Source organism: Palaemon carinicauda, chromosome 44 (genome assembly GCF_036898095.1).
Source record: "Palaemon carinicauda isolate YSFRI2023 chromosome 44, ASM3689809v2, whole genome shotgun sequence".
Lineage (NCBI taxonomy): Eukaryota > Metazoa > Arthropoda > Malacostraca > Decapoda > Palaemonidae > Palaemon > Palaemon carinicauda.
This window is the reverse complement of record NC_090768.1, coordinates 24628564-24642915: the sequence shown is the minus strand read 5'-3', so window position 1 is coordinate 24642915 and position 14352 is coordinate 24628564. Positions and strand designations below refer to the sequence as shown.

Sequence of the window (14352 nt, the reverse complement as noted above, 5' to 3'; positions counted from 1 at the left end):
GACTTCATCGTGAAGTTTGTCTTGACAATGAACACATTGAGCGCACTTGCTTCTTACGTACTCCTGCAGTGAACGTGGCTGCCAGATCATTGGAGCCATCCCTGATTGTCTTGTTCCTGCAGAGAACGTGGCTGTCAGATCATTGGAGCCATCCCTGATAGCCTTGTTTATGCATGACATAATTGTACTGCAAAACTTCAAACGCTCGAAAAACTCCTAACAGGAGATGGTCTAGCTCTGAAGCCGACCATAAAATCTTGGAGCGTCTCATGGCCAGGCGCCAGGGAGAGTCTATGAGGCTTGAGAAGTCTATCTGGGCAGAGGCAGGAACTCCCAAGCCGAGAACTTCTCCCGTGTCATACCAGACGCTCGCTCTATAAGCCAGTTTAAAAGGAGGGAAAGCAAAGGCTGTCTCCCCCAAACTCCTCCTGGTGATCAACCAGTCGCCTAGCAAACGTAAAGCTCTCTTAGAAGAGCGAGAGAGCACTAGCTTAGAAAACAACGGCTTCGAAGTAGCTAGGCCTAGTGTAAACTCTGACCTTTAGGCGGACGAGGAGCAGCAGTTACAAAATGGTCCGGACAAAGATCCTTAAAAATCAGCATGATTTATTTAAAGTCCATAGAGGGCTGAGCAGCTTTAGGCTCCTCTCCGTCTGACAGAGTCCCCAAGGGAATATCAGTAGGAGGGGGATCAGCAACTTCCTCATCTGAAGGAACCTCGTCCGACAATCGCCGAGTCTCAAGCAAGGGAGAGACCTGCCGTGGTGGCAATGCTTGAAAAGCAGAGTCCACACGCAAAGGAGCATCAGTAGCAGTCAAGGACGCTACGTCATGTAACTGCTTAAAGGACTGACCAGCAACAACAACAGGTGCGGGAGGACGCTCGACGTCAAGTCGAGACTGCCTTGACTGCCTAGATAGAGCAGTTAAAACAACTCTTGACTGCGGTGCTTGACGTTCAACGTCAAAACAAGGCAACTGAGCTGGTTGGCGAACGTCCTGAACGTCAACACGAGACTGCGGCAGCGGCTGAACGTCAACACGAGGCTGCGGCAGCGGCTGAAAGTCAACACGGGACTGCAGCGAGTAAGGATCCAAGTCACGTGACTGACGTGACAAACTACCGACATCACGTTTCATAACGTCAAACGGACGAGTAAATGCTCATTTGGGCGGCTGACGGCCAGAGTCTCGTTTAGTGTAACGGCGACTCGAAAGCGAAGGTTCATTGTGAACCTGCTCAACGTCATACTTCTCCATAAGGGAGGCAAGCTTAGTCTGCATGTCCTGCAGGACAACCCATTTAGGATCAACAGGAGTCGGGACGGGCCGAGACGACGGTAACGTCTGTGTTGGCAAAACATTGCCTTTACCGCGACCCTCGGACCCCGTGTTACGCTTGCGTTTAATAGGCGAACCGTCTTCCGACGACTGCAAAGGGTCAGAGCTGTCCCCATGGCTACAGCCAGGACGCTGGACCTGTCCTGAATGGACTGACTTCCGCTTTAAGGGTCTAGAAACTTTGCTCCAAGATTTCTTTTGCGAGAAGCCTTCGGATGACGAGGAGAAAAACAGCCTCGCTCGTCTTATGGTAGGGGCGATCTTGCTAGACACGTCCCCATAAGTCCTACGACATTACTTCTCCCTGGTAGCATGGGAGCCTGAAAGAGGTATCGGACTAGGTGAACGACAAGCACGAACAGACGAACCCTCGGTCGCAACACTATAAAAACACTTTGCGCAATTATCACTTTATCACTACGATTTTCTGTTTTTGCACTTACTTCACTGAAATCGTATTTTTCAATAATTTCACATTAGGCATGCATAAAACTGATTTCTACCTGAAGCACGCAATTCTCCCCTACATCAAAAGGTTATAATTGCAAAATAAGTCGTATAACGTAAGCACATTAATACAAGCAAAAATCAGTAAACATATATATCGAATAAAACGGAAATATATAAAGTTAAAAGGATCAGTGACTGGGGAGGAGACTAAACACTAGTTCATTAAAAACTACGTTTTCAATCTCTCACCGTACAGTGCCTTGGGACGAGAATAAAAACTAAAAACGTTTTATCCTTTCTCCCCGTACAGAGACTTGGGACGAGAGTAAAAAACTGACTCGAGAACAACGTTACTCGCTTGGGACGAGAATAAAGATCGGAACGTTCTCTCTTCCTCTCTCTCTCTCCGTCTCTCTCTCTCTCTCTCTTGATTTCACACAGAAGAGAAAAGCCCACTCACCCTTCGTCAATAAACAGGTTATTTGACCAAAGGAAAAAACTGAAAGGACTAAGAAATTGAAAATTAACAAGTTCCTTTAAATTAGTATTTAAAAACATTTCCGTTTGAAAGAAGAATGAAAAAAACGTCAAAATCGATTTACTCTTTCTGCAAAGTGAAACCGTGATTCTCTCTTTCTCTATCGTAACGATAGAGCGCAAACTGCGTAGCATAAATAAACCAAACGTTAGTTCATCTTTGAAACAGCACGAAGACTATTCAAAGAAAATCTTTCATAAAATATCTACTAAAAAATATTCATTTAATAACTCTTACAGAGCAAATGATTTAAACTTAACGAAAATAAAAGTTGAATGGGCTCAACGTTGTTTAACTTTGGTTTCCAAGTTAGGACCGCCTACTCTCGGACTAGGGGAGGAATAGGTAAGGCCGCATATAAACAAAACATTAAAATTTATCTTGATGTTTAGTATAAATGGAAAGCTAATCGAAGAGGCCTAATAAAGGCGGGTGAGATATAAAATATATAGAGGAAAATCTATAATTAACAACAACAATTTATAACGTGATAAGATAATTGCTAAAAGCCTAAAACACACTTCCGTACACTAAGGGAAGGGTCGGCCATTTTTACTCTATGGAAAAAACCAGAGATAAAAGAGCAAGGGCAAAACACTTTTACTCTCCTTTCAAAAGCATTTCTTTTGAGGATAGTATTGAATAATCCAACACGGCGAAAGCAATAAAACCAAAACCAAGTACTTCACCAATTCGGTAGAAAACTCGAGGTCATAATAGCGAGTGGAATCGACTTGTCGATGAAACCGACAGAGAAGAACTGTAGCTGTTTACATGTATATGCGGTATCTGGCCGATAGTCGGCGCTGGTGGGCACACCCGCTACCTTCATGGCGATCGCTCGCGAGTTTTTGAATTCTGTCGAGCCGTCGGAGACGTCAGCTATTATATATTCACCGGCTAAGTTTAATATTTAAAAATGCATATTTCTCCATTAAAGTTTAATAGTGTTTCAGTAATCCTTGTCAGAAAAAAATTGTGATGCTACACTTAAGATGTAGAGTCCTATCACTAGAAGAAGGATAAAATTTATTTAGAGAAAACTAGAATTGAGATTCAAATACAGTAATAACTGTCTCCGTGTTTTCCAAATAGAATTTGAGATATACTATATACTAAAGGTGTCAGACTTCAGTTCCTGTTCCATCAGAGATACTCATCAGAATGACAGTTGGTCTAGACCAGCAGCCCTTCTGTGGTGCCCAACCACAATAGTAACATTCCCAAGTAAACACTCTTGAATTCATGGCCAAGCTGTGACTCAATCTTCTATCCATGCAAATACAAGCTAGTGCAATACCAATATACTAGCCAAGAAGCTAGAAAAATATTTGGGAAGCATCTCAATTACAGTCTCTAACATCACACTTACATCAGTTGTCATGAAAATATATAATACTGTATGCTTATTATAAAGACTAGAGATAAAGATTGATGAAAAGCTGAGAGATGAACAAGTAGGATTTAAAAAAGCAGAAGTTGTACAGACCAACTTTTCCTTTTAAGACATGTTGTACAGCAATGTGTAGAATATAGAATCAACTTTTGATGGCATTTGTGGACTATGAAAAAGCCTTTGATAGTATGAACCGGCCAATTTTGTGGAGATTCGTGCATTATTATGGAGTTCCTTTTAAATATGTACATTTGATTAAGTCTGTTCATGAGCATAGTAAGTGCAAAGTTAATCTTGGTGGAGTCTTATCAAATGAATTTCCAATGAACACTGGAGTACTCCAAGAAAATGTATTGTCACCTATATTGTTTATACTCCTCATAGATTTTGTAATGTATAGAACAGTTATGAATGGTGGAAAAGGATTAAACTGGATAGGTAATAGGAAATTAGCTGACCTAGAGTATGGTGATAACGCTGTCCTTATTAACAAAACACCCACGAATTTGCAATGCTTACTTACCATAATGCATGAAATATCATGAGGTTGGGCTCAAGATAAATAGAAGATAGACAGAGGTGATGAGAAAGGAATATGCAATGGAAGATGGAATATCATTGGAAGGATAAAGGATTAATGAGGTAGAATCATTTAAGTATTTGGGAACTATGATCCCAAATACAGGGTTATTAGAATTGGAGTTTAATGAAAAAGTGAAAAAAGCAAATCAGACAATGGCTAGGTTAAGTAAAATTTGGGAAATCAAATAGAATGGAATTACTGTACATATAAAAATCACGCTATATATATCAGTTTAGTGAGATCGGTGTTACGGTATGGGCACAAGATGTGGTATGACAATGAAACAATATCCAACAGATTTTATATATTTGAGAACAAATCCCTCAGAAGAATATTGAGAGTTAAATGGCAGCATAGGAATAGAAATTAAACTGTAAGAGAGATTACTCAAGTGCCATATGGGGATGAGATCAAGGTGAGAGGTAGATGGAAATGGTTTGGGCATGCTCTTTGCAATCCCCAAGAGAGATTAGTTTACCAAACTTTCAACTGGGCTCCTCATGGCACTAAAAAAGTTGGAAGACCCAGGCCTACATGGCTGAGGACTATGCAGCATGAAGTAGGAGATTATGAATGAAGTATTGATTTAAAAGCTCAAGATAGAGACTACTGCCAAAATCTAACAAAGGCCCTTTGCATTAATATGCGTAGGAAGAGATGATGATGATGGCATAAACTATGAATATAATCATATCAAATTACATTATAACTTAAAATGCAATACAATTCATTTATACTTACAGCATCTTGAAATGTATATAATGCTAAATTTATCTGATTAGCAGCTTCATCACAATCTATTTGTGCTTTCAGTGTTGCAAATGCCTGCTCAATTGGCTGCTTCTTGTGCTCAGGTATAAATTCCCGTAATCCAACCAAAATTATCAGAAGATGTTCCTGAAATTCAACAAAGATAAATACTCTGATAGTATAAAAATATATCTTTTTACGCTTAAGACAAAGTATAGTTTTTTCCCAAATCAACTAAATAATAATTAAAGTTATTAAGTGGTGTATAGTAGGCCTACCTGAGTTAGTAATACTGTGTCTGCACCCAGTTCCTGTTGTAGTCTTTGATGCCAGACTTGGGTAAGCTTTTGCTGGTCATGTACCAACACTTTGGTGAGAGTCATGCGTCGTTGAGAATCTTTCTTTAAGAGGTAGAACCCATCTTGCTCCTGAAATATATTTATTTTCTAGGAATACATTTTACACACCATACAATCTTATAACATAGGAAGGTGAAATTCCTTTCTGAATTTCAGAGAAAATTAAGTACCAGTGCAGGTAATGCAGGAGAAAGAAATCTAAATACAATATATTAGTTTTGAGGGTTCAAAGTTGTTCATGAATAACACAGGCAAGGGACAGTAATAGTGCCCTAGAGATTGACCATATATAAATATGATCAGCATCCAAGCCCTCTCCAACCAACCTAGGACCAGGGAGGGCCTGGCATTGGCTGCTGATGATTCAGCAGGTAGACCTATTGGCTCCCCCAAAGCCTCAATTTTTAGCACACTAGGATGATGAGGTTGTAAACACTACAAGAAACTACTGAGCTTGAGCAGGTCTTGAACCCCAGTTCAGAATATCACCAGGCACGGATATTTCTAATAATCTACCACTGGCTAAACACTGGCTTTGCTCCTAAAGAGGTATTAAACTTCATTACCAATCTTGATAAAAATTAGAAATTATCTTTACTAACATAATAATACAGTACATATGTGTAAAATTTATGAAATATCAAAAATAAAAAAGTACAAAATTCTCGAGCTAGTTTGTCAGTAAACTGAGATACCATGCCAAGATATGATTCCCTATTGGACTTCAACTGTGTACTACCTCAAGTACATATTACGAAAGCAAGTAATAGGTAAAATATATAAAAAAGACAATAGAAAAATTTGGAATATTCAAACTGTGAACTGAAGAAATTCCTGAATATGCTACCTAAAAAGTCTGGCTTTTTACAATGATAAAATTTGCAAGACATAAGAAACTTGAAGATAACAGGAAATATGAAGTGATTTATATTCAAAAGAATTTTACTGGTTAAGTACTATTAATTTATTTCTGTAAACATCCTATTTCAGATATATAATTTCTCTTGACAAAGAATTGAACTATTACTTGAAAATATACTCTGAGTAAGAACTGAGAAGACAAGAAATGTGAAAAATCACAGTAATAGGAACATGTTAGCATAGGTGAAAGGATGGATCAGAGTTCCTCCTTACCATCAAAGAAATAACAACTTCAATCCTAAGATATAGCTGAGCATGAGATATACAGTAATAGATATAAACTATCTTTATATACAGCAAAGTGAATAAGAGTTAACTTCACCCTAATCATCATGAATGAGTTTATCATAAAATAGGAAATAGGTGTTTCTCCATTTGAGATAAAAGCTAAAGTGGTAGTAAGTAAAAAAAAGTGAGGGAATATAAGCCCATTTCAGCTATATAAATGCATATAAGAGTAGGTAAACATCTAAAAAAAATATAACAGCACTCAAAGAATTGTTAATGAATGCAAGCAGAAATAGATTTGAAAACGAAATGGATTGGGTTAAAGGCTTCTTTAACATTCAACATTCCCCACAAAATTTACCCAGAACAACTTTGCTTCTAACAAAGGTTGAAAACAAAGTGTTGTAAGGTAAAAATATAAACAATGGACTAAAAATACTCGCAATAATTGGTGAATGTTCTCATTCACACAAAATATTTCTATTACAAGGCCCACTTTTATTATCTATATTGATATAAATATTGTATGAAGCAGGAATGCTACATACAATGCTTCACATACCCCATCAGTACGAGGAGATTCCACATCTGGGGACAATAAGCCTCCACTTGATGAACGTCGTGTCATGAGAGCATCATCAAGGTCAGATCCACTTATTACAGAACTGAAACATAAAAATTAAATACTCAGATTAGAATCCGCCCCTCTAATTCATGAATGAGAAAATAAGAAAAAAAAAAGATACTTGTTCAAAATGATTTTCAAGTTAAGAAAGAAAATAATTCTATAGCATGATTTTAGAGTTGAAAATAAGAAAATCTAATAAATGTTCAATGCTAACTGCAAATTTACTTTATAGATACATCATCAGCAAAAACAATCATGAACTGAAACTTCATCCATAACTAATACCTGATAAGAAAAGAAAGCACATGAATATTGAATTTACATAATACAAGTTTTCTCATGCACTCAATTATCATATATACAAGGCCATATTCAAATACTATACAGAAATTTCCCAGGTTCATCATGCTTGACCGTCAGGCATAAGGTAATATAATTAAACCAGTGCCATTTTTGATTGACTGATATATCTCAAGTCGATAACCTTACCATTTCTGTGAAAGATGTAGTGAGACTGTAAGAATGCTCACAAAATAATTAATGGGTTTGGGTGAAAAACTCTTACAAAACTTAATTTGCTTTCATTCAATGAATTATACTTGAATTACTATCTAAATGAGAGGTTGAGATACTGAATGACCTAGTTTGTTTGAGCATGTTTGTAGGATCTGGTTGAGTACAGTACTTAGGAGACTGAATATCATCATTATCATTTAGTAGTTCAACTAGACCACTGAGTCATGATTTGTAACTGTCATAATAATGGGGTGAAAAGTTTACTCTTGAATTAAAATAAATTTCATCAAAAGGATTACACGTTTTCAAAAACTTGATAGGTGAGCAAGTTGACGATTCTAACAATAGTTCTTCACTGATAATTGTACCAATGCATATACAAACACTTCATCCCTTAAAATAGGAACATGTCTTCAGCAGGGTTGGTACAGCTATTGAATTGTTAACAAGGAATTATGTTAATGATAGGTTGAGCAAAGGATAATTTTCACTCACAATGTTTGGCAAATTTTTGCGGTAAAAATTTTAGTGTCAAATATAGCATTTTCGTGTTATACAAAATTTGCGAATAACAAGAATCGACTGTATTGTCGAGCTACTCTCACAACGGTTAGAATTATTATACATTTGTTTGTGATATGTTCTGGGGTTTTTATTTTGTTTTTATGAGTGCTTTTGCTTGTATGTTTATGGTGAAGTTACTTTTGTTCCTATTGAGGGTAATACAAACCTTTGAAACCCCATGTGTTGTATACATTTGTGAAGGGGTGTCGGTAAGCATCCTAACCCCCTTGGGAGTGTGGTTCTTGCTATTCTGATCAAGAAAAGGCTAACTCCGAGTGTAACTTATCTTGCTTTGCGGTATTTTATCTGATTACACTCAATTTGGACCAAGTGTAGCCCATACCAGTACGCATGATAGTGAGAATTATTTGTCTGGTAGCTATACCTTGCACCGACAGTGTTCTCCGCATGGTGATCCCTGTATAGTGCAGTGTCAGTGAATGTTACCAGTGCCCCACTGGTGACAAAAACTCCAGTGTGGAGATTTGTGTTTCAGTGGAAGAAGCTCTTATAGCTTCCTCCTCAGAAAGAACAGTCATTATCAGTTGTACAGTCAATGACTTCTATGTGACTGCAAGCATGAATGGTTGGTAAGGGAAAGTAAAGTTCAATCTCTCTTCTTCCTCCTTTCCCTTTGTCATGCTATTTTTCCTCAAGAAAAAGAACAACGAAAAAGATAATCACATGGAAAGGCCTTTACTACAAGTTCCTTGAGAATTAAAGCAATCGCTTTCTTCTGCAAGAGTGTCTATGCTCACAGGTAAGACTGACCTAAAAAGGAAGCACTCTAATCACAAACATGAGATGTGGTAGGCGAGAAACCCTGAAGTCTATTTCTGATGTCAGGGAAATGGATAAAGATGAGTTCCCCTAATTGCAATAAAAGATGTAATCAATACACAAAGACAAAAATAGTAAGAAAAATAAAATGGTCAGAAAAATTACAGGAAAAACAGGCCTGTCTTGAAAACATAAAGCTGATTTTTAATGTTGAGGAGGTGAGGTCCAAAAAGTATGTCACTAAAATACTCAACACCAAAATGTTACCCATAATACTAAAACATTGAAAAAGATGAAGCATTAGAGCAAATAATAAAATAGAAGTATATTGGTCTGAGCAAACAAGACCTCTCTTCCAACCTCTATTTAGGTAGCAACTACTACAGTTGGATAGTCATAATCAATGCACTGTAGTAAGAGACTATAATGGGAAGAAACTTCACTCTTAGTACAGTAATTGGATCTGACAAAACTGGCAATCAAGGCAGCAATACTGATGAAATGACGGTTTCTTCTTAATGCTTATCTCTCACTTGGTGGACCCGAGTGACAAAAAGTGTTGATTGTGGATAATGGAAAGGGATTTGATTAATTAAATTTAGACCATATGACCCAGTACTGGGGCTGGAGAGAACATTCAACAATTGCACTATTCAGTAAAAGTTAAGAAATATTGAACAGTAAGGTGGAAGAAACATTTAGAACTTTCAACGGGCACAAGTTCACAAACAGTAAAGTTAATAATTGAAATATATCTTTAGATCAAGATTGGTCACATGAATGGTGTCCTGGGAATTTTCAGGACATGAATATAGGCCTACTGTACATCTGATTAATGGAGTTTGATGAAAACTATCTCCAATAATAAAATTCTTACATGAATAAAATTTAATACTCCCACAGACTACATTTATTTATCATAATCTGTCAAAAAGTAAAATACAAAAATTAGTGTTAGTCATGTTGCATGGTCAATTTAGAAAAATATGTCACATAAAACAGCTTCAAACAAATATGCTTAAATGGTTTATTCAGTAAGTTCCTGTCCTTTTCCTATAAAGATAACGAGACCAAGAGCAAATCTAAATTTAAGAGATACTGATAAAATCTTAATGAATAAACAAAAACCCATTAAAATGAACTAATATTACATCAATATTTTTTTTTTTAAATTCCTAGATGAACTGTCCCCAACTAACAACCATGTCAAGTTCCTGAACGTCATATGAGCGACAGTACTGTACTCATGTAAGTTGGGTATTGCAAGTAATTTACATATTATAGAAGATTTCTTAATTAAACCTTTTCAATATCAGTTGCTAAATTTAGGCTTTAAATATAAAATATTATTTTAACCACGGTATTATTTTCTTATTGGCAACAGTTAATAACTTCACAGCTTCATTTGAAATTCAGAGAATTTGTTGGTTGTATCAGTGTATGATATTCAACATAAAAAAAGTATTAGGTCAGGAGTAGTCTGAATACAACAGTCTAATTTCTAACTTCAAAGACCAGCATAACAGATGGTTATTTAGTACATGTAGGCAAAATCCCTCTACACAAAATCTTACCCAAAACCTTTAGGATATAGTGTAATTTGGATTTTAAAAGAGATTAGATTTATCATCTAGAATATACAAATCTTCATTATGACTAAAAACGAGGATTTTTTCAAATTTTCAAGTCATTTACTCAGATATCTTTTAAACCTCTCCCACACACACATATATGGATCATTGTATACCAAGCATCTTGAATCTTCAGCACAAAATTTACCTACACAATTTTTCCACAATGCTTATGAATACACACTAACTAAAGCACACTTAACACAACATGACTATTTTACATCAATACAAAGCTGTCGACAAGACAAGTTATATGTACAAAACAAAAACTTTAAATTTGAACTACACTGGCACATATATGGTGTACAAATTGCAACTTCAAAAACATTAAGCATACACCTCAATTCTTGATTTTCAGTCAGAACACAACCAGGCTATATCGATATCAAAAATATTATAACTAGTAGCTAACACAATGAAAGTTGAAAATTTACTTGCCTGTCAGTGCAAAATTATTTCAATCTTCAGTTGATAAATCAACAATTATTGCTAATAAATCAGCTATTGAATAACTAATATCAATTTGATTCCAATTAATGCTTTAACATAACTTAATTCTGATAATAAAATTTATTATCTAAATACAGCTTTAATCTTTGAAGTTACCAACTTCTCGACCTTTAACAAAGAAAAAATTCTACTTGACTAATTTTTTATTGTATGTGATACGATTCCATACTGTATGTGTATTTTAGTTTTATCCTTATTATTTGAGCTCAAATACTTGAAATACGTAGTATGCAGCCATAAGAATAAAAGACCACTTACACTCAATCATACTCCTATACTGGTTTAGGTTATAGAAAACCCGTTTAAAATCAACCTTCAGAATTAAACCTGACAATGTCTTTTTGCATAAATTATCGCCAGAAATTTTTTTGATTCACAGATTCAAAATAGAAGTCATATCAATTTTAAATATTTTTCAAAATCAATAGAAGAATCACCACCCTCAGACTATACATTCTAATTTTGGAGGAGGAAAATACTCTAACTCAAATGGACCATAAAGGTAACAGTCTCAAGGAGAATTTCTTAAACACCTGAGGAGTTTTGGATAGTTATTTCCACAAGGAACTGATTGAAAATATTTGTGACAAATTTAATTAAATTAACATTTACAGTCAAGACCTGGTACAAAGGTTGGGACAGGGAACTTGGTAATGCATCTGTGGTTCAAATCCTTCTGTATACAGGCTTTCAAACTGGAACCCATTATTATTTTTGGCAATATTTACGGCATTACAACTTCTCCAATTCAATCAAAGTAAATATCTATAATTGTAAAAGGTAAATAAAATTTAATATAATTAGGCTAGATATTGACAATAAAGACTTTGATTATCCATTCCTTATACTTTAGTTCAAGCCTATAATAGGAACATCTAGACTGTGATCATCTCTCTTAATCCTACCTTTCTCAATGATTCAAGACTATTTTTATATCTGAAAAGCAAAATCTTTTGAAATTTTGATCACCACCAACATATATAATGAATAACTTATTATCCCGATATATCAACCTACACTCACATCTCAATTGCTCTTGAGTTAGCCCACTTAATTATACTAAATATGTTGACCGTCTCTTATTGACACTGACCAGAGGTTGTAAAGAGTCTATAAACACCTAACCTATTGGTCTATCTCACATTTGGAATTACTAAGCCAATGTCCACCAGAGTGATACCTATCTATCCTCAATAGTGAGCTATGTAATCAGAAACCTCTCCTATTAACTTACTAAACCCAGGGACTCCCTCGCCTAATTTTATTCTTTTTGAGAAGCCTGGCACATGTAATAGAGTCAAGATGCACTAGCATATTAGAACATATAGGATCCAAAGTTATTAATCAGATTGCAACAGAAGAATATATATATATATATATATATATATATATATATATATATATATATATATATATATAAATATATACATATATATATATATATATATATATATATATATATATATATATATATATATATATATATATATGAAAACTAAAAAAATATTCTATTGACCTATTATCAAATTATGACAATCATATAAGTATATACCTAAAAAAAAACTTTACACACTATTTCAAGATAACTGTTACTTGTTCTATCAATTTACCAAGGCCCTTCGCCCAATTTTTGGGGTGGGTGGAAAAAAAAAATAATAATATACTTTATCTATTTTTATTGTAAACAATTGTGCATAATATACCTTGATACTATACTTCTGCAGTATTAATGATTAAAAAATCATCCATAGTGTTACTGACTGTATTGTGCAGAAAAAAAACCCTTCTCTAAATTTATCTAACTTCCTTCCACCAATCAGATCAATTACAGAACTAAGGCTATATCATTAGGTTTCTCCTTGTTACCATATGAAATTAATCAACTACCCTATTAAAGATTCCACTTTCTTCTCGTTATTTACAAATTCACTTGGCTGAATAAGTAAGTCTTGTTCAACTTTTGCCATATGTTTTTGAAACATTTTGTACCCCCAGGATTGTTGATACTCCTAAAATCACACAGACATACCTTTCTCTCAAAAACATTCTGCAACCAATTACCTATTTCAAATCGTTAAATAAATCAGAGCAGAAGTCGGTCCACACACATTACATGAAATTCTTGCAAGTAATGGCCAGTTTTTATTTGCCCAAAGGCATCACATATTGGGTCTACTGGGGATCACAGGAATGGAAGAGATGGGGGAGAGAGAGAGTCAAGTAAAAATTCCCCTCTGTTAAAAAGTCGGGAAGCCAGTGATTTTGATGGTTAAAGCAGTGATAACCTGGTAAGATTCATTTAAATAAGAAACTATTCTTTTAATATACAGTACTCTTCAATGAAGACCTAAATACATTTTGGGTGTACCACAAAAAGTTGTAAGACTTGGTGCATCACTGAGAGAGATAGAATAAAAAATCTTGAAAAAAAAAAAAGTTTGTATCCACAAAACCACTAAGAATGTACAACATTAAATTGTTCAGTGCCTTAACAATATAAAAAAAATAATAAACTGATTCTCATAAGACAATCATAATCAATCCACAAGATAAATGGTAATCACAGAGGATGCGTGTGACAAAGATCATTCCCCGTGTTAAATATGAAATGGGACCTCTATAATCTCAACACATCTGGTTGAAAGTTGTTTTGACAGATTTCTTCGCATTAATCCAGGTTAAGAAATCTTTTCTGTAACTTCTTCATATGACTGAGGTTTATGTAGATCTGGCCTTACAATGCATGTGGTATTTTCTTATAAAGGTGATATATCTTCTATTTTTGTCTTGAAAGCAAATTCTGGTGACATGAAAATTTTCAAAATGGCCTTGTATATAGAATATTTCCGTGGGTCATGAATCACTACTATATTACTCTAGTTTTGCCTCTGAATCGGTCAATACACACTGTTATGAACCACTAGACCAATCCTGGTCTTGCATATTTTGCTATATATTAGACACAGATGAGAAACAGAATTTGGGGTTCCAAGGCAGTCATCCATTCAAGTACTGACCAGACACAATGTGACTTCCCTGTCAGCTTCTGAAGAGCTTTCAGGAGTAGAAACCAAGCTGGTTGATTGTCACATGTGGCCAGCTACTTTATTTCAGATGAAATCCTGGATAGAGCAAGCAATGATGGCCCATTTTGTGT

General features: G+C 35.3%; 1 protein-coding gene across 8 annotated transcripts in view; it reads right to left on the bottom strand.

Annotated features, from left to right (window-relative positions):
* Positions 1-14352, bottom strand: part of Ask1 (apoptotic signal-regulating kinase 1) — a 196408-nt gene that overhangs the window by 95718 nt on the left and 86338 nt on the right. For all 8 annotated transcript variants that reach the window (XM_068366648.1, XM_068366646.1, XM_068366641.1 and 5 more), the window contains 3 exons: positions 7129-7231; positions 5337-5486; positions 5050-5205 (listed from right to left, as the gene is read on the bottom strand). In XM_068366648.1, the coding sequence (XP_068222749.1) occupies positions 5050-5205; positions 5337-5486; positions 7129-7231 (409 nt within the window). The remainder of the gene's footprint in view (positions 1-5049; positions 5206-5336; positions 5487-7128; positions 7232-14352) is intronic.